This window comes from Coffea arabica, chromosome 6e, assembly GCF_036785885.1.
Source record: "Coffea arabica cultivar ET-39 chromosome 6e, Coffea Arabica ET-39 HiFi, whole genome shotgun sequence".
In the NCBI taxonomy this organism is placed as follows: Eukaryota; Viridiplantae; Streptophyta; class Magnoliopsida; order Gentianales; family Rubiaceae; genus Coffea; species Coffea arabica.
The window spans coordinates 12,784,674-12,809,182 of record NC_092321.1 but is presented as its reverse complement, the minus strand read 5'-3'; the positions used below and the strand labels follow the sequence as shown (position 1 = coordinate 12,809,182).

At 35.2% G+C, this 24,509-nt stretch overlaps 3 protein-coding genes and 1 long non-coding RNA gene across 13 annotated transcripts; 3 read left to right on the top strand and 1 right to left on the bottom strand.

Moving 5' to 3' along the window:
* Positions 1–1,568: 1,568 nt before the first annotated feature.
* Positions 1,569–2,612, top strand: LOC113695087 (hydrophobic protein RCI2A-like). The gene is made up of 2 exons (XM_027214048.2): positions 1,569–1,702; positions 2,313–2,612. Exons 1-2 carry the CDS (start codon positions 1,613–1,615, stop codon positions 2,436–2,438), a joined length of 216 nt encoding a protein of 71 aa, XP_027069849.1. The 5' UTR covers positions 1,569–1,612; the 3' UTR covers positions 2,439–2,612.
* A 722-nt stretch (positions 2,613–3,334) lies between these two features.
* LOC113695043 (uncharacterized) lies at positions 3,335–4,396 on the top strand. The gene is made up of 2 exons (XR_011816948.1): positions 3,335–3,807; positions 3,914–4,396. It is a non-coding gene; the product is annotated as an uncharacterized lncRNA (long non-coding RNA).
* A 1,782-nt stretch (positions 4,397–6,178) lies between these two features.
* On the top strand, positions 6,179–8,677 carry LOC113694781 (F-box protein SKIP1). The gene is made up of 2 exons (XM_027213645.2): positions 6,179–6,609; positions 7,994–8,677. The coding sequence occupies exons 1-2, from the start codon at positions 6,254–6,256 to the stop codon at positions 8,565–8,567; spliced, it is 930 nt and encodes a 309-aa protein (XP_027069446.1). The 5' UTR covers positions 6,179–6,253; the 3' UTR covers positions 8,568–8,677.
* Positions 8,678–10,574: 1,897 nt separating this feature from the next.
* On the bottom strand, positions 10,575–24,287 carry LOC113697493 (uncharacterized). Of its 10 annotated transcripts, none has more exons than XM_027217135.2 (9): positions 23,540–24,286; positions 20,191–23,442; positions 19,709–19,836; positions 15,987–16,085; positions 14,827–14,984; positions 12,043–12,165; positions 11,682–11,929; positions 11,331–11,600; positions 10,575–11,243 (listed from the first exon to the last, which is right to left on the bottom strand). In XM_027217135.2, exons 3-9 carry the CDS (start codon positions 19,731–19,733, stop codon positions 10,997–10,999), a joined length of 1,170 nt encoding a protein of 389 aa, XP_027072936.1. In that variant the 5' UTR covers positions 19,734–19,836; positions 20,191–23,442; positions 23,540–24,286; the 3' UTR covers positions 10,575–10,996. The 10 variants fall into 10 exon arrangements, with proteins under 10 accessions (XP_027072936.1, XP_071911414.1, XP_027072933.1 ...); XM_072055313.1 differs by having other exon boundaries at positions 21,481–23,442; XM_027217132.2 differs by having other exon boundaries at positions 15,987–16,176; positions 23,540–24,284.
* Positions 24,288–24,509: the final 222 nt, after the last annotated feature.

The following is a 24,509-nucleotide window of genomic DNA, read 5'->3' as shown; positions in this document are numbered from 1 at the left end:
AAAAATTCAGAAAAATGCAATCCAAACAAGGTAGACCAGTGGTGCCTAATTGTTTCAGAAATCTGCACAAATTAAGAGCATATGGTGCCTTTCCCCAGAAAAATATCTCATTTGGATTGCTATTTTTTTATAGTTTTTATAGAAAAATGTATCGCAACAATTTAATGTATGTGATGAAAAAAAAAAGTGATTAGAAAATGGGGTTATGATATATGTAAAAAAAAATTTTGAGAAAAAAGTCATTCCAAACAAGTAGAATAAACAAATGTAACTTTCTTTCCATTTCCAGCAGCCTTTGCGAAGAAAAGAAAGGATAAAAACACAAACCCAACGCTCTCCAATCTCCAACTTAAACTATTTCTTCCATCCAAACGAACTGAATTATTTTTACCCATTAAGCAAAGATGTAGTTATTTGAATAGAAGAGCAAATTGTAAATTCGACATGCTACATACCTTTTCTTTTCTCTACTCTCCTAGTTTGGGAGTTTAGGTTAGAAAAGAAAAAACAAAAAAAAAAAGCGAAATAATAAGTTATGAAAGAAAAGTATGGAAGAAAAGAGAAGAGATTTTGATATTGTTTGGAAGTTTTCAGAAGGAAATGAAATGATTTTGAATATATATGTCAATAAAATTTCAACCTTGTTCTCAACTGATTTTCAAAACTTGATTTTAAATTTTGAATTTGAAAAAATTATCTTATTGTGTTCTCAATTGCTTTTTATATTTTTATTTTAGAATTTTTAAGTCTAAAAAAACAAAAAATTAGAAACATTTATTTTGGTACTTTTTGTAGGTTGATGATGCTAGCACTCCTCAAAAAGCTGGAGCCACTCCATAATAAGATTTTTCATGACAAAACTATCGTCAAAGATAATTAAATGACCGCGCACTCCTATAAAACTGATTTGGTAATCTCCTTCAGTAGCAGAGAATTCCCTCCCTGGCAACTCTTTGCCTCTTTCCTTTTCTCAAATCGAGACTTCTAGTCACCAAATTATTACCTTTACTCAACAATTTGGTAGATAAGCTCTCTTTTGGCTTTGAAGAATCAATATCATCGTTTACTTTTGCAAAACCAAACTAAGAACCAAGTAATTTTGTAACTAATAGAGCACATAATTACAGTGACAACAACAATGCACTAGGCAAAAGGAATATGAAAACAAAGCAAGAAAAATAATTTCAAGGAGATTGGCAGTGAATTCTTCTTGCTTATGTTTGAACTTTCACTGAGGTTGTTATCTCGTCTCTCCTCTTTTTTTTTTTTTTTTTTTTTTGTCAATTTTGTCTTGTCTTTCTTTACTTGCTCTAAAAATTAAGGTTTGATTATGTTACAACATAAGTAATGCCACATCAAATATTGCGAATGTGGGCTCTGTTTGGGCTCACCAAGGCTGACCTTTTTTCCATTTTTTATAACGACTATTTGACCGCATTTGTTACACTTTACTAAGTCAAAATGTGATCCGGGAATTTCTTATTTCCTTGATTAATCATCAATGCATACCCCAAAACTTTGAATTTTTCTCCTATATCTTGAACCCCAAAGCAGAATTAATCCCCACACCATTTCCTCCAACTCTTTACGGCAGCAGGAATCAGCTATCAGGATGGCATCTAGATGTGAAGTCTTCTTAGAGATCCTCATCGCAATATTTATCCCACCACTCGGTGTTTGCCTAAGAGATGGCTGCTGCAGTGTAAGCTACACACGCTCTCTCCCACGCACCCTCTAAGCAAATCCTGTCAAAATGCTAGCTAGGGTTTCGAACAAGATCAATAATGATACTTCCTAAAGATTGATGATTATACTTCAATTCACACATATACGACACCACTTCCAGTTTTTTAAAATCCTTAATATTTTCTTCATATATACATCACTGCTTTCAATGAACATCGTATATATATATTGGGCTTGTTATCGATTGGTTGTTTTAACTGATTATACATTCTGATTTTGAATAATTAGTTTTTTTGCGATGTTTTTGGTTGCTTTTATATTCTGATCATAGATTTTTCTTTTATAAAATGATTAAAGAACAAAAATCACCTAAAAAGTAGCTTGTGCTGATTCCATAATCAGTTTTTATGATTATAGATTCTGTAAAATCTAAATCAACCGATAAGAGAACAAGGCCGCCACATTCATTGTCCCGGATGGTGGAGTATTTGATTAGCGTAATTAATTATTGTTGAAACCCTTTATCCAAATTCCAATTTCACATGCACAAAGAGATGAATTAATTTCTTTGGACAGACAAATAGATGAGTAATAATTACTGATGAACGTTTGTGAATCTGTGGCAGTGCGAGTTCTTCATATGCTTGGTCCTGACGCTTTTAGGTTACATTCCGGGCATTATCTACGCTGTCTACGCCATAGTGGTTAGAGGTTCCCACCCGGACGATCAATGGCGTCCTCTCACTGCATAGTCCTCTCTCCATAATATTTCACATTTTCCATTTCCCTTCCTATTTTTCTACTTCCATATTAGAATTCTTGCACCCATATACTTATTCAGTAATTTTGATATTTCTATTAATCTATGCATTCGTAACTCGAACCAAGTTGTAATAGCCCAATTCAATTTGTGGAGAACCAATAAATATCTGCTGTCTTGTGATGCCTTGATATTGATCACTGTGAAATTTTTTTCAGCACTAAATAGTGTCCTTTTTTTTTTTTTTTTTATATTCACCGAGAGATTATGAGAAGAGTTACATATGTATTAGTGAGTCTACCTCTTGAGGGAGCTGCCATGATCTTTCATATCAAAACTATGCTAAAGACGCCATTAGAGGGCACTGTTTAATGCCTGTGGAGGATTCAAATTGTAAGAGAGCAAATTGTTTCAGCTTGGATTTAAGAATTTTTCAAAAATTAATTTTTTAAATACTATTAAAATTTTTAAAAGGTACTCTAAAAAATAGTTTAAATTTTTTTAATGTTTAAAAAATATTCCAAAATATATTCAAAAAACTCTTCTACTCTTAAATATCTCAAAACATACTATAAAAACTCTGCTACAGTAAAATTTTTCAAAAACAGCTGATCTAAACGGAGCCAAAAAGTTCTTTCAAAAGAAAAGAAAAATCAATAAGAAAAAGTCGTGTACTAGAATTATGTGCTCTTAGTGCATAATTGCAAGCGTTATAGAGAAGAAGAAAAGATAAATAGAAAAATTACTTGACCAAAGAAGTTCTCAATTTTCATGTGTTTTTTTTTTTAAATTTTATAGAAATCTTCATGAATTCCTACTAGTACTACACAAGTAAACTATGCTCATTCCATTTTTATTATTTTTTATTATTTTTAAGTTTGAGTTTCGGGGGGCTCGAGTTCTATCTCCTCTCCCAACTTCTTAAATCTCTCTTCACGGGTACTAAAAAAAATAATTTTAAAAATGATGGGAAAAAGGATGCATTACGCAGTGTGGCTTATCCAGTTCATTTGTCATATTTCTCCATCAATACATTTGTCATGTTTCTCCATTAATGATAGTGGGTGTTGAGTGTTGACCGCAAGTTTTTTTTTTTTTTAAAAAAAAAAAAAAAAAAAAGAAGGAGAAGAAAAGAATCCCCAAAAATTTTGATAAATCCACCTTTTTCTATTCCTTTCCCCCAATTCAATCTTCCAGGAACGCGCAAAACAAGTAAAAAAGGAAAAAGAAAAATATCGCTTCGTCTGGATAAACAACGATCAGGCTGAAGAATGGTGTCCAGATGTGAAATCTGCTGCGAGATTATACTGGCGATCCTCCTTCCCCCTCTCGGCATTTGTCTCCGGCATGGCTGCTGCACTGTAAGCCTCGTCCTTCTTCTTCTTCATTTTACCTAGATTAGATGCTCAATTTAATTAATTCTTGTCTCTTTTTTTTTTTTTCAATTCTTGGGTGAATTTTGGGCAGGTAGAGTTCTTTATCTGCTTAGTATTGACGATGCTCGGGTACGTTCCGGGAATAATCTATGCTCTCTACGCAATTCTCTTCATCGATCGGGATATGTCCCGCGGCGAGTACTATGAGCCCCTTGCCTAGCACTGCTCCGTGGAATTTGGCTTTCCAATTTAAACCAATTATGAATTTTTATGCCGATGTTCATGTGGTTATTGTTCCCTGAGTCTCTGGATTTTCCTATTTCAATTGTTCAAGAGTTTATTAACGCATGCGCTTTACTTGTAATGTTGTAGAATTGTAAACCTTGTTTTGTCGATATATCAAAATTTTTCAATTTTCAGTCGAAAGTTGCTGTTTTCTTAGGAGGTATTGGCGTTGTTGATCCTATCCATGTACTTAAGAAATGCTTATACAATGGTGGCATTGTTGGACTGGTCTATTGAATATTGCCACAGGATTGATCATCATGATAACAATGGGAGTTTCGTTTTTACATTTCCATCTGTATTTTTCTTGCTTTTTGCTTACTTTGATCCAAAGCTGTAAATGTAGATCGATTCTGGCATCTGGGTGTCATTTTCTTTTGAAGGGAGGTGGTTTGGGGGTTGGAGGGTGGGCGGATTGAAGCTTTGAGTTAGCTATGCTATTAGGTGATTGAGAAACTAACAATAGGCATTAGAATTCAGGAAGTTGAAACCCAAAACACTTCTTTCTGCAAGAAAAGCCTGCAGGTCAAATCCTGATTTGCATGGCCTTCTCTCTTCCGTTTCTGCTTCCCCCTCGTTATGGTGTCGATATATGAAGCTAGGTTATACCTTTCTGTTTACCAATGACATCTGCATGTTGAACATGTGAATGGCCTTGTTAACTTGCTTTTGGAGTGATTAGGAAATGTTGCATATTTGTGTTGAAATTTCGTGGTACATCGTTTAATGTATAACCCGGATGTCACACAAATCAGTTTTAGTTTGTCTATAATGTTGCACTGCTTCTCCCCCGCGTCTTTGCTCTATTTGCCTCTTATGCCCATCCAACATTTTAACACCCCATAACAAAGACCTTGTAAGACTAGACTTCAAAATCGAAAGGCATAAGAAGATGACGCGACACATGAAAATGCCCTCCCTCTCTCAACGCATTTATATGATTTGAGGCATTACCTACTAATGCAAATAGCATCGTTAACCCAAGCTTTTTATACAGCAAATTTGCTATTGTTTCGGGTTAATTTGATTTAGTCACCATACATGAGAGATATATAAATAGTTTCCCAACACGCTTTTATGAGGATAAATATTGAGTATCCATTAATCGTCGAGATTTATTTACCAAAAAAACATGAAAAGTAAGCAAATATTTGAATTTAATTACTACATCTCTAATCCTTAACTCATCTTTAAGTCAACGCAATGTCTTTATGCCCTACGATTAGGATTACTGGATTAGGCTTCGAACACGTTGAAATTTCTTGTACGTAGATTGTGGGGAAAAAACACATAAAAGCATATTTGGGCCTTATTTACGGCCTGAATCTAGTATTTTCTCAACTGTGGCCGGCCCAATGATACGTAATCATTCCTGTGCATTTACAAATAGCACATTGGAATTTATTTTATGCAACTGGTTTATGGTGTGGTAAAATACTAAAAGCAATTGATTTGTGTAATATCCTGATTTTGCCCTTGTGTGATTTAATTGATATCAAGATGGTTAGTAGTTCTTGTTACTTAGGGATTATATATGGTCTTTCAACTTTCAAGCGATCCATGAACAATTTTTTAATTTTTTAATTTTTTTTGAAACATGCTCCATGAACATTAATTTTTCCATCGATAATTTTTCTCTTCCAATAGTTTTTGAACATTAATCTCATCCATTTTTCTTTTCACCTTTTTTTAAAGATCATTTTTAGTTACACTAAAGCCTTATGATATGTATACTATATATATAAATGGAGAGGGGGCTTTTTGATATCAAAAAGACTTTATCATTTTATGTTTTTTTAAAAACTATTCTTGATAATTATTCATTATTAATATGTCTTTCTACCAAATAGCATGTATTTTTTATGATTCTAATTTTCAACAAATCTGATAAATCTCACTAATTAGTTTAGCAACTACCGGTTATGGTCATGTTTCACCGCCAAATAATTAATTTGGACATGTTTATACATTTTATGTCAACAAATATATTCAAAAAATTTTACAAATATTCAAAAAATTTTACAAATATTTTTTCTTATTTGCACACAAAGTCACGCATCGCGCGAATCGACCCCTGTAGTATAGTATTTCACGCATCAAAACTCGAAGGGATTTGGCACAACCACCACCGCCAACAGAAGGCAAAATGGACGACAAAGAAGGAGGAACATCCGAGTCGGGACCGAGTCACGACTGGGGCGATATGACTCACGAGTGTCTCGTTAACATCCTTTCCCGCGTATCACTCGAAGACCGATGGCGGGGAGCTATGCTCGTCTGCAAGCCATGGCTGCACGCCTGCAAGGAGCCCTGTCTCAACTCGGTCTTTGACCTCGAAACTCGCTTCGACTCATCCACTGAGTTGCCCCGTTACTGGACTCCCGAGTTCGAACGCAAAATCGATGCCATGCTTCTATCCGTCGTCGCTTGGAGCGATGGATCCCTCACTGAAATCCGCGTCAGACACTGCTCTAACCGCTCTCTCTCTTTAGTTTCTGAAAGGTCTAAACTTTGATGTTTGAATTTTTTTTCTTTCATTTTATGAATTTTCTTTTTCGTTTTCCCTGAATTTTAAGGTGAAAAACGTGTGTGCGTGTTTTTTTGTCGTTAATTTATGTTTAATTTAGTTGTCAATTTGGAATTATGGATTAAGGCTAGCTCACATAATTCTAATCCCAGTTTCGTGCCATAAATTTAGAATGTTTGAATACTAATCGATTTCCCAAAGATCAAATTTAGAGTCTATTTCCTGAATATCTTTTTTTCCCCTTGTCCAACTTCTTCTTTCCTTCCCTCGCTCCCGCTGGTGAAGAAGCCCCAACAAGCATGTTTGGTGCTCTTGTCAATTTTTTCAAACTCACCGATGTCAAGCCTGAGGACAATAGTTGTTTGGAGGTGTAGCTTGTGAACAAGAGAAAAGAAATGAGAAGTCAATTTCCTACAAATCAGAATTTTCTAAGCGATGGATTTGTTTTATGCACACGATTGATAATTTTTTCTTATATTATGGAATACAATGTCCACGTATGTGTCAATTATTCTGTTATTAATTGTGGTTTTGAGTTATTCTTTTGAAATGGATGAGAATTCAGCTCTAGGTTCGAGAAACATTTGAAAGTTCATCAATGGAATCCTCTAAAAGTACTACATGATGTGGGTTTGGGGTTAGATAGAATGGTTCATTTTAGGGGGTTTCTTGATGAATAGGATGAAAACTCAGTTGAATTTGGGTCTGATTTGGTGGGTACAAAATGACAAATTGAAAATCAGGATCACTTGGTTGAATGGTTCCAAAGAGAATGAAGAATTTCTTCCAAGGATTTTTTTTCCTACTTCCCTGTTTCGATCTTGCTTTTCTTATGGCTGCCTTCAGATTCATTTATCTCGATGAACCATGTTTTTAAAACCTGATTGCCCGGCTTCATTGGCATTTGAATTTAATGACTAATGCTTATTAGGGTAATGTTGTTTGGATTTGAAAAAAAATGTTAAAGGGGCGCGATGCAAAATGGGAATATGAGCATAATTCTGGGCTATTCATCCTAATAAGGCAATTGTACTGCTAAATTTACTCAAAAAAGAGTGGGTTGCCTCTTTATCTATCAAGTATTGATTTGCGGCCTTTTCAAAAACTATACATTTCTATTTATTAGTTGACTAGGATGTATGTTGTACTTGAGGTTCATTGTTGGTAGAAGACCAAGAGCAATAAAATTGCTTTACTGGTGGTTTACAATTTGTGCATTTTGCCACTTAATTTTATTTACCTCTATAATAGTCATGGCAAGTCTAAATGGCAATTCTGAATTCTGTCAATGTTGAGGGGTGTGCATCTTATATTTTTATTGACGTTTGAAACGATTCAGTTCCATTGTCTGTCTCCCAGGTGCCCCAATCTTCAAGTTCTTTCCATTAAGAGCTCTCCTCATGTTACAGATGAAGTTATTGCTAAAATAGCTTCTGGCTGCCCCAACCTTAGGGAACTTGATATTAGCTATTGCTATGAAATATCTCATGAATCTATGGCACTTATAGGAAGGCACTGCCCGAAGTTGCAGGTTTTCAGGCGGAATTTGATGAATTGGTTGGATCCTTCTCAACATCATGGTATTGTACCTGGTGAGTATCTGGATGCTTGTCCTCAAGATGGGGATGCAGATGCTACTGCAATTGGGAAATTTATGCCTCATCTCCTGCATCTCGAACTTCGGTTTTCCAAATTGACGGCCAAAGGTCTTGTTTTGATATCCGAAGGGTGTTCGGATCTTGAATATCTGGATTTATCTGGATGTGCAAATGTAACTAGTCGTGATATAGCAAATGCATCTTCCAGTTTGAAGAATTTGAAAACCATAAAAAGGCCTAACTTCTACATTCCTAGGTCTGTTTTCCATGTTGAAAGGTATGGCCATTGGAGATTATATGACGAACGCTTCCAGACCGATGCATTTCGTATTTGATGTTGGAAATTGTAAACACTGATAAATCATCTGTAATACGCATTTCGTATTCGATCTATTGTCTAGGTATTTGATCAAATATCTTCTATGTAGTTAACGCATTTTATTTCTGCCCCTGTCATCAACTTTGAGTAGATACTTGTGGTTACCGCCAGGCTTCGGTTTTTGCTTCTGTGCATGGGGCTTGCCCGATGATGGCAGTGTACGCTGCATACTGTTATTTGTAGTAAAACAGACGTGCTCATGCACATCACGGCGTAGATTCCTTGCGTGACAGTGGAGGGTGCGGGGGCATGAAAATAAACAATTTGAAATAGAAAAAGTTTATTTGCAACCGGACTAGGTAAAATAATAAAGGATGAATAAAATAATAAACATGAAACAGTTCTAGTTAAAATAATAAAGGATGAATACGTATTCAGAAGCAATGAATCGAATTGCTAAATGTTAATGGCGGAGAAGGATGGTGCTGTTAATGTTACGAGTTAAAAAATTAGACGCATAAGCAATGAAAATTTGATCCAAGTTCGACTTGGTATCCACGCATAATATACATGTTCATATCCTTTTGAGTGTGCAAGTGTATGTGCAAATATTCTGCGTAAATATGTGTATACCTCTATATGGATATATGTGCTAATTCAAATGTTTGAGTATTAGCTATACACATATTTACACATATTTCGAATGAATTCTTGCACCCATATAATACTTACTCAGTAATTTTGATATTTCTATTAATCTATCTATGCATTCGTAACTCGAACCAAGTTGTAATAGCCCAATTCAATTTGTGGAGAACCAATAAATATCTGCTGTCTTCTGATGCCTTGATATTGATCACTGTGAAATTTTTTCAGCACTAAATAGTGTCCTTTTTTTTTTTTTTATATATATATATATTTAGATTCACGGAGAGATTATGAGAAGAGTTACATGTGTATTAGTGAGTCTACCTCTGCCATGATCTTTCATATCAAAACTATGCTAAAGACGCCATTAGAGGGCATTGTTTAATGCCTGTGGAGGATTCAAATTGTAAGAGAGCAAATTGTTTTTATTATGTTAGTATGAGACACCATGGCTCTGCTTGGATTTAAGAATTTTTCAAAAATTAGTTTTTTAAATACTATTAAAATTTTTAAAAAGCACTCTAAAAAATCGTTTAAATTTTTTTTAATGTTTAAAAAATATCCCACAATATATTCTAATTAAAAACTCTTCTACTCTTAAATATATCAAAACATACTATAAAAACTCTGCTACAGTAAAATTTTTCAAAAAACAGCTAATCTAAACGGAGCCAAAAAGTTCTTTCAAAAGAAAAGAAAAATCAATAAGAAAAAGTCGTGTGCTAGAATTATGTGATCTTAGTGCATAATTGCAAGCGTTATGGAGTAGAAGAAAAGATAAATAGAAAAATTACTTGACCAAAGAAGTTCTCAATTTTCATGTGTTTTTTTTAAAAATTTTTATAAAAATCTTCATGAATTCCTACTAGCACTACACAAGTAAACTATGCTCATTCCATTTTTATTATTATTTTTTTATTTTTAAGTTTGAGTTTCGGGGGCTCGAATTCTATCTCCTCTCCCAACTTCTTAAATCTCTCTTCACGAGTACTAAAAAAAATAATTTAAAAAATGATGGGAAAAAAGATGCATTACGCAGTGTGGCTTATGCACCAGCTCATTTGTCATATTTCTCCATCAATACATTTGTCATGTTTCTCCATTAATGATAGTGGGTGTTGACCGCAAGGTTTTTTTTTTTTTTTTTTCCTAAAAAAAAGGAAAAAGAAGGAGAAGAAAAGAATCCCCAAAAATTTTGATGTTAAATTGTTAAACAAAAGGAGACAGCGATCAAATAAAGAAAGATGTTAAATTGTTAATAACCTGACCGTAGTACAAGTAATGATTCTTGCTGCAGAATGGTAAAACGAACTCAGAAAAATATATCAATGTCAAATAATTGAACAGAACATAAACCTATAAACAAGGCAGCAAATAGCCAAATATCTCCATCTGGAATTGACCCAATTGAACCAAATCGTTACTAAGCAACAAAACTACCAGTACATAAAAGGGATTCTACAAAAGATGAACATTAATACTGCATTTCTTCATCCGATACTATCTATCGACAATATACAAACTCATCAAATGTTTAATAATGCACGCATGCTTATGTGTTTCAGCGACAAAAATCAAGAAAAAAATCTAAAGACCTAAGAGTTTGAACACACTAAAGAGTTGATACCACAACAGGGGTAGATATCAAAGAAATTGAACACACGGAAGCAGTTCTTTGTTTTCTATCTTTTTCAAAAAAATTTAGAAAAAAAAAACCTTTGAAATGAAATAATTAGGGAAAAAAAAGGTAGAGAAAATTGCGCATACCTCACTCTACTACTTTAACTTGAACATCATTCAATTCTCACGCTTGTTCTTCTGGTTCCTTCCCTTCTTGCTCTTCCTGGACTTTGGAAATATAAGGCGCAACATGCCAGCCTTGAATCCTTCTGCAATGGGTTTTAAATCCTTCTCAATCGACTCGTAATCGGGATTCTGGACATCTGGTGAGACCTTCACAAGTTTGATGAGGAGTTGGGTTAACCCCATTAATTCGCGATATGTGTGTCTCAATTTAAAATTTGGGTAATTTTCACTTGCCCATCTGCCAAACAAATGCCAAACACAAGTATAAATATAAAGAACAAAAAAAGGATCAAAAGTGAAATAAAATCTTAAGAAAGTAAGAGACCTTGAAACCCGATGAATGCCTTCTTTGCTATCAGATTCAACTATGAACTTGTCATATCCTAACATTTCCTTATTCTTATCTGCAAACTTAATGCCTCTATGAATAGCTTCAGCCTCAGCCTCATGCGGATTAAATCTTTTCCAAGATTCAATGACTTCAGTCAGACATTGTATCAGCAATATTTCGCCATGTTCATTCCGTATCACGATTCCATAAAATATCGTCCCCGTCTTCGGGTCAAATCCAGCAATAACTGAAACTATAGTGCACCTAAAAAAGAAAAAAAAAATCAATCTTATAACATGGACAACTATGATAAATGTTAAAAGCATTAGAAACATTACAACTTACCTTTCATTGGGCAAAGGCCAAGTACACGCAATCGGTGGATCTTCACTGAAACATCCGTCCACGATATGCAAGTTCCTTCTATGAACTTCTTCAACTATCCAAATGCGTTTCTCAACCTCTGTGTTGATTAACAGTCTAGAAAAATCCATCCAAGTCACTTCTTTCTTTTTGGCAACTTTCGATCTGGACTCATATTCATGAATGAGAGGACTATATAATTCCTTAATTTTTTCCAAAGGGATCTGATCCTATATGTGAATATAGCAAGTAAAAAGTGTTAGATTATAAGAAATACCAAGTAGACATTAAGGACCATGAGAAGATATGATTTCTCAATTTCTTAGTCAAATTAATTGTTTACCTCACTAAGAGTATTATTTCTGTCATGTGGAGGATACACGAAAAGTTCCTTGTGATCATGTATGGTAGAGAAATCGGATGTATGGTGCATCCGCCTTTGATATACAAAAGGGTAGACAGACACCTTTGTTGTAAAATTCACAATTAGTTAACGAAATTATCGCCACACACATGTATAACCCAACAAGATATAATTAGATTTGAGTAGAAATATTCCACATACAAAAATAAAATAAATAAATAAATGCATTCAATCAAAGTTGGAAAACGTCTAATCTCCAAAATAAAAGCAGTATAAACACAAGGAACAAAAATTAGGTGAAAGCCAAGCCACTTGCAGGTATGCAGGATTATTTCAAATAGCCGAACTAATTTCTTGTGTTGTACAGGCTGGTAGAAAGATCATCAATGCGAACTAAGGATTAAAGGTTATATACTGGACATAAAACACAACTTTGCACAGCATTGGAGAATGAAAATATGACATAAGACTAAATCATTTGTGGTTGTCATCACCAAATATCCCCATACTTAACTATAAATTCCAGTAATTAACAAAGTTAAAAAGCCAAAATATCAGTTAAATCAGATGGTAGTCAATGGCTCAAAGTCACTCACCACAAATGTGGTAAATGAGTTGAGATAGTAGTAATCTTGCAAGTCTTATACTTGTTGGAAAAAGTTCTGACTTATGTACAAGTTATGGCTCTGTCAGCCTTTGAAAATCATGAAGCAGCTGAACTAGAAGATTGGAGCAACAAAATAGGCACAAAAGTAAAGATACAAAGCTCTCTAGTTTATAGAGCATTTGAAAGCTTTTGGAAAAAGCATTTCTACACTTGTCTATTCTGACAAGGAAAAACTAAGAAGAAATAAGAACCCTCAGTGCTAGGGTAACAGAATGGATGCATGATGACTAAAGGCTCAAAGCATATGTCACACTCAGGCTTCAAGAAGAAGAGGATAAGGAACCAGCTTTGGCGATGGCATAGCCATTAGCCAGTGCGATTCAGAACCAAACAACTATCTTGTTCTCTAGAAGTAAGAATTTTATACACTGTGACTATTATTTCCAAGTTGAAATTCCCCAATCATGTCAAAATTTCCACTCCGACAAATTTAGGTCTCAGGGGCTCTCTTAGTCCATGAATGTCCATCATTATGTTAATTATTACTTTTTTCCTCTCTACTTCTGTAACATTCATGCCATAAAAATACAACAGCCAAAAGATTAAGCTGGACAGTTTTGAATACAAGCATCATACTCACCTAAAGCTACTCCAGCATACCCAACTAATTTTACCTGACCAGAAATTCATAAAAGAGTAGATCCGCTTACCATTCATTTGAACTAGGAAAGACCATAAATGTAAAACAAAAAGTTCATTGCTAAAACATGAAGCATATTAAGGAAAAAGGTCAGACAACCCCAACCTACTTGTAATGGAGCAAGGAAACTATTTAATTAACTCATTGGTAATTCCATACATAGAAAACACAACCATTTATAGAATTCAATTTTTTCCAACCTTTCAAGATAAGCTTTTAGTTGAAAAAATAAGAAGAAAAATAAATTTCCAATCATACAGAATTACAATATGCCATTTGTCGATTAAAATACACAATGTCAGTATTAAAAATTTTGCTGATAAGATCATTTTCAGACAACATATTCGGAAAGATTGAATTATGATATTAATTCCTTTGAGGTTGACAAGAATAAAGATATTATACAGAAGAACTATGAAAAACATGTATCTAGGACATGCGGTTTCTTCTAGAAATACTGTGAGGTGAAAAGTATGAGAACTTTTTTCTAAAGAAACATGTACCTAACAGATTGTGTTTCTTCTAGGACTTTTGTCAGCAATGACTATGAGGATATGTTTCCTCCAATTAGGTCCCCTCTCTCTCTTTCTCTCTCTCTCTCTCTCACTCACACACACACACACACTCTCTATCTCCCCCCAGGATTACTGTGAGCTGCAAAATAGGAGAGCTTTTTTCAAAAGAAAAATGTATCTGACAGATTGTGTTTTCTAGGAATACTATCAGCAGCAAAACTCGAGTATATTTCTCCTCTAATTTGAATCCCTCTCTAACAGGCCTTTCTGTCTGTCTGTCTCTCTCTCTCCCCCCCCCCTCCTCCCAGGTCCTCCAGGGCTACTATCAGCCACAAAATGTGAGGATTATAATTTTTACTTTTTCTCCAGAGAAACATATATCAGGCAGACAGTGTTTCTCCTATCAGGTCCTCTCTCTCTTCCCCCCTCCCCCCCCTCCCCCGGCGAGTCCCCTCACTGTACAACTACATTTTCAAATACAAAAATGATTTTTTTCTTGGGAGAAACATGTATCTGGCAGATAGTGTTTCTCCTATTAGGTCCTCTCTCTTCACCCTCTGCTTCTCCCACGCCTTCAAGTGGAAAAAACTGTCTATTAAGTAGAATTGTAATCCTAGGAATGTTTCATAAAGCGGAAAAATGTGATAGGCTCTGTAGAATTGCGTTCACCTTGTATCAGACAAAGTTTCATGATTAACCAAAGCGATGATGTTCATCACTGCATAAGTATCGAGAAGTTTTCTAGCATAATAAAACTGGGGAAAAAAACTGAAATTGGTTGCTTATTAGAATAAAATGCAGAAGATTATAGCAAAGAAACTTTTTCAAGTACATTGGATTTTATTCTTTAAGATAAATGGCAGAAATGGCTATATAACAGCACCAGAAAAAGCATTTGAAAAATGAAAGAAAAACAGCAAATTGGAGAATACATAATCTACCTTGGAGATATGTTCTGGATTTGCAAAACGTAGGTTCTGAGCATGAAGCATCTGGCGTTGGGTCATCAACATGTTTTTCTCCTTTAATAGAACAAACCATAACTTCTGAGGATCATCCCATGATTTAAGGCACAATTCAGAAGCTTTCCAGCCCCTACCTATATGATAAAATCAACAGTTATTTTGAACACACAACTGACAAGAAAGGAGTGGTAACAATATGTTCCATGAACATAAGTTTAACAAAATGCCATGGGCTGCACATACACCATAGAGCAGAATACAACCTTTTCATTTATTAACCAAGAAAAAACAAGGTCCATAAGCTATATGCAGTAACTCAGATGGAGCAACCAGCAAGAAAAGAAAGTACAACTGATTTACAATACCTAAAAATTTATTAATTTGAGGATAATCATCTAACAAAAAAAGATAGCAAGACCAAACAAACATGGGTGTACAATTATCTCATGCCATATCTCTCTGGAAAACAAAGGGTGCTTTCTAGAACTCAAGTTTCCACATATCCTGCTATATCATAGACCTTAACTGGTTGGAAAAAGTATGAAGCAACATAGAGTTGTAATAAGAAGAAATATTTGCTGCTGTCTTTTTTATCTGTATAGGTTTACTTTGCTGAAATAAGCTATCTTAATTTAATAAAATAAACAAGAACTCAAAAATAGCTCCTTATCAAAATTATTTTAGCATCTGTATAAGAATGATTCCGAAAATAGAACATACCATTATCGAGGAAAAAAGTAAAAAGGGAAAAAAATTCCTAGTCATAAATGCTAGGTCATGCTCAAGGCTGTTTCTAAATGTTGTTTGACATCCAAAGCATCAGAAGCACCATTTTAAGAGGTTGTCACTGCAATCCTCAAAGGAATTGTCAAAGCTTAAGACAGATCAGCTGAATTATTACACCTCCAGAACACAATGCAAAAAAAGAGATCCTTTTCACTTCTGACATTAAATACTTAAGCTTAGATACTACAAGGAGATGCTATTCAAACCACAAAGTATTTGTAGAATTTAAGACTGTACCAGTACTTTATTTCCACGGTCAATTTCGGGCTCCAACTTATTAACTTCAGTTTCTTCAATTACATGAAAACCAAAGAACTTCACGATATGATAGAGAGAAGACGTGTTTATACCATATACAACAGGCTTGTCGTCATCTGAACTTCTGTCAGCCTCGAAGAAATCCTCAAGAGGGTTATGTTTAGTCCTAGCAGTGGAAGCAGCAGCTGCAGCTGCAGAAGATGCGGATGAAGTGTCAGCCTTGACTGCAGCAAAAAGCGCCCTACCAATTGCTCTGATTGCAGACATTGTCTGGATTGCTCTCTGCAAACATGAGCAAATGAAATAAAAGAACCATTGAAATTAACAAAGAAATTAAAGCCCAAAACTAAAAAAAGAATTAAAAAAACATTTTCCCCGTTCAAAATCAATTGAAAAAACATAAACATAAAAGAAGAACAAAGTGGGATTGCAGCAGTGCTAAAACTTATACAAAGAAAAAGACCAAGGGATCGAAGCAGTCTAAAAATTTTTCTAAATCCAAAATCTCACTATTTTAGTAAGAACATGGCGGATTAAGAACCCAAAATTCTTAGAAGAGCCTATCGTTAATTAATCGAACAGGTGGTGCGCAAGAAACTTAACGCATATGAGCAACAATTATGCGGATTACTGAATTTCGGCTCTTAAAATGGGCAACGCTTCAACACCCCAAGACTAATTACCACAAAAAAATAAAGAAAAAATAAAGAAAAAACAATGAAAAAATTACCGTTAGTTCTTGCTCAGTAAGACTAGAGAAAGATCCGGACGAACCAGCTGAAATGATTTTCTGTTTCTTGTTCTTGGAAACTTGGCGCCTAACGTTGGAAATTTGGGCTGATCCAGGTTTTACAATCACATATTGGGCCCCTTAATGTTGCAGTTCAGCCCAGAAAAAAAAGGCCCGAAAATTACAATACCAAATTGAATATCCAGAGGGGTCTTCTTCTTTATTTTCTTTTATCATCCTTTTTTTATTACTTTTTCCCCCCTTTATTTTGTACATGGGATAGCCGTTTTCAGGATTGGAGTCTTAAGGTTTTTAAAATGGGAATCCTACCTAGGGTTCCTTTTGGAAGTCATAGGATTAAACCATAGATGGATCATAGAATCGTAAGTTCCTACTAAAAAATATGAAAAAAAATTAACATTTTATTTATTTATAAGCTTATTGTTCATGAAAGTTGAAAAAATGTGCAAATAGATGCAGAAAATGTGATGGTAGTTAGAAAAAATAAATTTCTTCAGCTAAAATGTATGTATTCTAGCATTATATGCTAATTGATAAACATTCAATTTTCGGAATTTATTTTATTTTTAGACTACAAATATGAAAAATAAATATCATTGATATGAATTCATGACATATAAGGCTACGAATTTTAAATTCGTAAGAATTATCTTAGTTTATATAATATGCACTTGATTCTACAAAATTCTATTCATTTGACTATAGTTTTACAAACTCCAAGAATCTTACTTAGATTGGGATCAAATTTATAAAATTGGATTGTTGAATCACAGGACTATAATAACGCGATTTGAAATTTAGCAACTGTATGGTTTTGATCCAATTTCATCAATAGTTTATATAATATGCACTTGGTATTGCATACATTTAGAACATGGACAGCACAGCCAACAGTATGCAAGCAAACTATATCCTATAATATGGGAATTCGAGTCAGTTTTCCAAGCACACTCTACCAAAAGCTCTACATTTTTTGGGTCCAAACATCTCAGTCACTAAGAAGCATCTTCACCCGCCAGCTAATTACATATAGGGGTGCCTATCAAGCTCTATAAGCTGGGCCTCACTTTGGGAAGCCTAAGTTCAACTCAAAAAATAAATGGGGCTTTCAGGATTTTGAACTTTCGGACTTGAACCTAGGTTAGAAAGTTCAAACTCGACTCATCATTTTATATGAACTTCGGGTTCATATCGGATTTGACCCAAACTCATAATTAAATATATAATTATAAATAATATATTAATATTTATAAATTTGTATATAAATGATTGATATTTTAATGTTATAATGTATAATTCTACATTATATATACCACTTAATATGAAATTACATGTATTATATATATATAATTATACATGTAAATAGGTCGGGCCTTAATCAAGTTTGAACCTAGTAAAGCCCAATCTCAGCTCATTTAATTTGGGCCCTATTTTGTGCCAAACTCAGCCCAAGCCTATTAAACATAAGGCTCATAGGGCCTTGTTGCGGGCTGAATGAACTGGGCTCGAGCTAGCCCAAGCCCATTGACAGCCCTAATTGCACATTAAAGTCTACTTATTAGTGGACAAGTTTGGATGGATCAATATAATTTGATTGTGATTAACACCTCTAATCAGGACTTTGGCCCCATTCTAAAATTGCTGACATTTTGTTTAGCTTTTGAGAAGGTAACTACACGATTTAAAACTCACTAGGTTTAGCTATTGTATCCCCACTAAACATTTTCAAACAAAGAGAAATGGTGAAGTCCCTTTCTCTAATCTATTTTCTACTACAGTTATTTCCATCCAAAATAAAGAATAGGCAAAAAAAGAGCTTATAATGCAAGGATCTAAATTACAGAAGTTTGAAAAATGCCAGGGACTTTAATAGCAATTTTCACATATTAAAAGCTGGCAGGCATTTTAAAATAATAATAATAAATAAAACTCAGCAGATTAAAGAATTCATGAACTATTACTACTTAATAAACAAAAATCCTACAGGCTGTAATTACAAAAGTTCGGCAACATTATATGTCATGGAGAAAGCAGAAGACGGGAAACAGCAATAAAGTGCCTCCCATCATCATATCCAGTGAACTGTCAATAATCTTTCTCCCACTATGAAGACAACAATAGCAGACATACATATAATATCATAGTTAATGATATGCACCTAAAATTCGTACCAACCATTTATCTAAAATGCATGGCGGTGTTTGCTCTCAACTATTAATCAAGCCAGCCATGATATCATTAGAGATTAAAGTTTGGAGTCAATACACAAGATGTGCCATTTTCAGAAACCCATAATCATTTTTCTTATAGCAATCCTGGTTCAATTAACCAATAACAAAATACTAGAAGCTATCCAGACTTCAGGCAACACGTGTCTTAAACAAAATTCTAGCTGAAACGCATCCAAGCCCGTGACACTGACACGGAGCATAATAAGTTACAGACTCTACTCACATTCCAGCCCCCTGCCGAAACTAACTTCTAGTTTTTCTAGTCAACAGATTGACTTTTGCAATTTAGTAAAGTAACTCCACAGGAAACCACAAAAGCCGGCAACTCTTGTGGTTCCTGAGGACCTTAATAAACCACCCAAATCCCCCTCCCAATTTCGATGTCCGAAACTAACTTCTAGTTAAGGATTCAATTTTTAGTACTTGGAGACTAAACAACATCGCGTCATATATCCTAACTGCCTACTCTTTTTCTTATGTCTGTTCCAAGCAGCTAATACCATAATCAGATACTAGCTTAAAGTCCTCCCCCAAGCCCCTAAATGCAATGCGAAACTAAATAGCATAGACTCTTTTCATGTTCCCTGTCCCAATGTGAAACTAACTTTTAGTTAAAGGATTCAATAGTTGACTGCCAGCAGAGTGAAGATGACTCGAGAATATATTTCCTCACAAGAATTTGTGACTTGCTGTATGGCATAGATGGAACTCCCAACATTTCAGCAATGACAAGAATGCATTAATACAACAAAAAATTACAAACATGGTACTGATGCAGAGTAATCAATAAGTGTAGTGCTAGGGAGATCAATCTTAACAATGCCAAACATACCTTCTCGAGGCAGAAGGCAAATCATACCCTTCGTGCCTTTGCTATTTCGATCATGACACACTGTTCAGCAATGGACAGCAAAAGTCACCTAGCAGATTCACGTAACTCATCGTTCTGCATAAACCAAGCTGCAAGAAAGTTGATGTCACTTTAAGGAAAATACAAGCTCAAAGAGTTACAATACACAGAGTAACTACTGGTGCTTTAACTTATCATCAATAAGAGGCGGCTTTCAACTTTCAATTGCTAAAAGGATTTGGTGATAGAGGTAAGACACAAGAACAGTCCTTGAACAAAAGCACAAGGTAGAGGACACAAGAAATAGATAAAGGGGGAAAAAAAGGATGCTCTCAATGCCTGTAGAGTGGTAAAATTAAAACAGTTTCTGCCTAATATTTGATGCTTAAAAACTAAGTCCACAAAAGACATTCAAGAAAAAGAAAGCTGCAAACAGGAAAAGATTGCATGTAAGTTGAACCTACTTGTTTAGTACTCATTTCTGATCATATATCATGCGTCTCCTAACATTCTATGCACCATTACGGTCACGTTCCAGGTCCTCCCAAAGAAACCATTGTGCATATTCTACTGCTTGAAGGTGCAACAAGTTAAAAGAGTTCAATAGCTTGAATAAGTAAAGTGGAGTTACTCAATTTCTATCTTAAAAAAAAATTGCTAACATCCTTACCTCTTCTTCTTTTTCTTAGTAGCCAGATCATATTTCAAACTTACTTCGGTGGTGATTACTGATTAACATATCCTACTGCTTTTCTACTATTCATTCATTCAGTTAAACAACTAAAAGTGTGAAAGAAAGAAGAAAATATTTCATAAAAATAATAAGATTCCATTTGGCTTTGCATGTATCTAATGCATTTGAGGTCTAGTATGATTTGGTTTTTCTGAGGTAGGAAGACAGTAACCTAAAACAATAAGGTACGACTATGCTTACTCAAATTAAAACTTAAAAAGTTCAGAAAAAGTAAAAGCATATAAAGTGAATAGCAGACTAACTGCACTCCTTTCATTACAAAGGTGAGGAAACACAAACTACTCTGTATTTATCATCATTTAACCTCTGTTTTCAAACTCGGACCGGACCGGCCGGTCGAACCGGGAACCGGCCAGGTAGCCGGTCAGAGTCACATTAAAAAACCAGAAAATTAAAATCCGGTCAAAGCCGGTCAAAAACCGGGTTTGACCGGGAAAAAACCGGTTTTTCCGGTTCAACAGTAATTTTTTTTTAAAAAATTCAAACTTTTTAATATTATGTTTTGACCCCCTAAATTGTTAAAACTTATTGATATACCTCAAATATTTGATACTTTATAAATATTGTCCTAAAATTTGATGTTATTTTTCAATTAAATTCATAATTTTAATTCTAAACTTATTAATATTTATTAAATAATATAAATTGCTACTTGATTGTTCTAATTTCTTTGTATTTTCTTGTTAAATATATTTGAAACATCAAATATATATGGATATACCCTTATTAATATCAATATATTATTAGATATTATATATATAATATTTTAATTTTTAAATAATTTTTATTTATGACGTCATCCGGTTCGACCCCTATCGACCCCCGGTCGAACCCATTGACCCCTGACCTCGGCCGAGTCGCTATCCGGTCCGGTTCTGAAAACATAGCATTTAACAAGGCAGAGGCAGAAGATAAGAACAGGTTTAATAAAAACAGTAGCATATATATTTAATTGTAGATCACATGTTTATTTAGAAGGGGAATTCAGAAGAGGCTTGACCTGCCCGCTCAATCCTACACAGCCACAAGAGAGGCATGAAAGAAAGAACCATGACTAAAGAAAATAAACTTAAGCAGCTTGCGAATCCTCATGCATGTCACCAGTTAGCCTTTTAACCTTTGGGCGTTGCAGCAAGCAGAAACACAGAAGTCTCAGTGGCTGATCGCCTCAAGTTGTAGGGGTGGATCAGTGGTCGAAATATCTGCCTCAACTTCTGAGGTGCATGTGCAGCAAATGCTTTCCCCCTTTCATTGCTCAGAGGCAGTTTGATTGTGACTAGCCCTGGGGAACACTCTAGGTATTTACCATAAATATGCCTTCCCAACAGTATAATGAATTCTGACGGTTCAAATGTCACCCGAAGAAGAAGAAGAAGAAGTACACAAACACATACAGAAAAAGAAACATGGCAAAAGAAACGCATAAAGAAGCCATATATATATATGGCAGAAAAGAGCAGCTAGAAAGATCAATACAATAGTTGATAAGAAGCAACACAGCAAAGATTTGAAGCTTCATTCGAAGAAAGGACCCAATGGCACATCAACCGGAACCATACGGTGGAGGAGAGAGATTCTAATTTCTAGTAGACCTGAACGTAATGTGGATAGCAGTGAAGATTAAGCCAAAAAGATCCTTCTCTTCTTTTCTTAAAACTAGTAGAATACAGAATGCATCTGAAATTCATATCAAAGTCCCTATCTTATCAAATTTCGGGGAAACTTCTCTATCTACTGAAGGCTACACCTCTCCCACGAGGCATACTACCATCTACCCTGAAGAAACTAATGATACAGTAAGTAGAATGAATGGCCATGATCAATACAAGCTCATAAAGGTAAACATAGGCTGAGTGCTCTTTCTCACTCTGACAGAAGGTGCTCTCATAAACTGCCATAGAGTCCATGCTCTGGTATTCATCTTTCTTCAACAACCAGAGAAAATCAACGTAAGAAAGAATTCAATTCATTGCAGCACCGGAAGAAGCAGAACTGTGACAGCACAAAAGCAGGATCCTGGAGCTGAATAACTCAAAATGCAATCTGACTATCACAAAAGACAAAAACAACTGACTAAATTAGCACTCTTTGATATTTCTCTCTTGGTCTACTGAATTCTCAATTCGCCCAAGCACTTCTTGAACGGGATGAACTTAACTCAATATCTACCACCAACCCACGCGGGCTCAGTGAACTACTAGGCAATACTGTATCTGTATTGTAAATTAGAAAGGAAGTGAAAAGATTCCGCATCTCAATGTGAATAAGACTATGAACTAGAGTGATTTAATAGTCCAAGTTGTTCTCTCTCCAATCTCCAAATGTATATGTAAACAAACGTGGAGATAAATATGTCTGAGAGTGAGGGAACTTATTACTGAACTTCCTTTTTCTCGGATAAGTTTGTGAAAGATTTTACACGAGAATATTCATTGCTGATGGTTTCTTTTAGAACTTTGTTAAGCTTGGTCAAGAACTTTCAGGTTTCGACAATTCCGGTTGAGACCCCAAGCATTGAGAAAAACGTATAATCGCTGTAGTACTAGATCAGGAACCATGAAGTTAACCTAAACAGAATAGCTATCTCTCTATTGTCAATGGAGGCAGAGAACACACCCCGGCCATCAGCATTCTCTCGAGGTTATCCACGTCCCAAAAGAATTTACTTGCAAAACAAGCATAAGAATGGTTAGGAACTAATCTTGATGTCCCGATGTGACCTAAAGACCACATAAGTGATCTTCTACACACATTTGGGCTGCTATAATAATACCAGTCCGGTATCAAGTGGGATATGTCTGTTGATTCTCCTCACAACCGTCAAAATACTCGTCACGCCTTTGGAGTGCAGCATCTAGAGAAGGAAAACGCTCCACAGCATCCGTAGGAGACATCTGACACGTTGATAATGCACCTGCGCAGCTTTTTAATGCAAGTTTTCTTAATCCCGGATCGTGGTTGCCTGCAGGGAAAATAAACGCGATTATTTACTGTTACTAATTCAATCAGCTCTCCTTTATAAACAGTGTCAAATTAGGGTGGGTGGTTATGTAAATTACTGTTTCGGACTATAGCCAGTCCATGAACTGGTGCCGGATCGATACAATCGCAAAGTCCTTCAAGCTTCTAACGGCGCGGTGGATTTGAATGACGAAAATGAACCAAGCATCACCTCTGTTGCACCCAAAAAAGAAAAACGCATGAAATATAAACAAATGAATAAGCAAAGAGACCAAACAAACTCGGAATACCCCCAAAATTGCCATATTTTGTTTCAAGGGATCTAACATATGCCATCAAGGTCATGAGCTTCTGTATCACTTCTTCCGCAGAATCTCACCTCATAGGACAAAGCATGTCCAGATGTTGTCCAAATGGGTCAATTTTTATATGGGATATGAAGACTCCATCTGGTCCCATTTGCTGTACCAAAACCGTCAACTTGGGGTGAAATCAGAGATCACCATCATCCAACTCTCACGTGCTCACAAAACAACCAAACCCCCCATTCATGCACCACAAATACAACGTAATTAGTTAAGGTGGGTGAGGTTAGTTCGACTCCTTTAATGATAAGTAACCAACTTCTGAACTATGATTCAGAAAAAAAATTCATTGAGAACACATCATGCCGGTGAAACCAGGAACTCATGCCAGGTCAAAGGGAAAAGAGCCGAAACCGCTTTGCCGAACTGGGGAGAGATAGCAAGAAAGAAAGATAGGTTTTTCATTTCTCTCTTTTTTGTTTTTGCCCTTTTTGCGGCTGAGGGAAGAGTAATACTTGTTACTGATGAGTTCACCAGCATAAAAGATTGCCGAATTTTTTTTTTCGGAATAGTAATGCAATTTTTTATAAAACTTTTGCAAGAATGTGCGGAAAACAAATTTTTTTTTTTTTTTTTTTGGGGACAGGTAATACCACATTTAATGCAGAATTTATCATTTAGCAATCAATTGAAACGGAAGACCCCACAAAACCGTAGCCATAAGAGGGGACCAGTAAGGCACGACACGGAATGAGTCAGGGAC

Excerpts from the sequence above, each read along its gene's own strand:
- LOC113694781 (XM_027213645.2), top strand. The coding sequence starts at position 6,254 with ATGGACGACAAAGAAGGAGGAACATCCGAGTCGGGACCGAGTCACGAC. Across the intron at positions 6,610-7,993 it reads CTCTCTTTAGTTTCTGAAAG|GTGCCCCAATCTTCAAGTTC; the intron begins GTCTAAACTTTG and ends TCTGTCTCCCAG.
- LOC113697493 (XM_027217132.2), bottom strand. The coding sequence starts at position 16,161 with ATGTCTGCAATCAGAGCAATTGGTAGGGCGCTTTTTGCTGCAGTCAAG. Across the intron at positions 14,985-15,986 it reads CGACAAGCCTGTTGTATATG|GTAGGGGCTGGAAAGCTTCT; the intron begins GTATAAACACGT and ends TTTATCATATAG. Across the intron at positions 12,166-14,826 it reads ATCCAGAACATATCTCCAAG|GTGTCTGTCTACCCTTTTGT; the intron begins GTAGATTATGTA and ends TTTACAACAAAG.
- LOC113695087 (XM_027214048.2), top strand. The coding sequence starts at position 1,613 with ATGGCATCTAGATGTGAAGTCTTCTTAGAGATCCTCATCGCAATATTT. Across the intron at positions 1,703-2,312 it reads TAAGAGATGGCTGCTGCAGT|TGCGAGTTCTTCATATGCTT; the intron begins GTAAGCTACACA and ends AATCTGTGGCAG.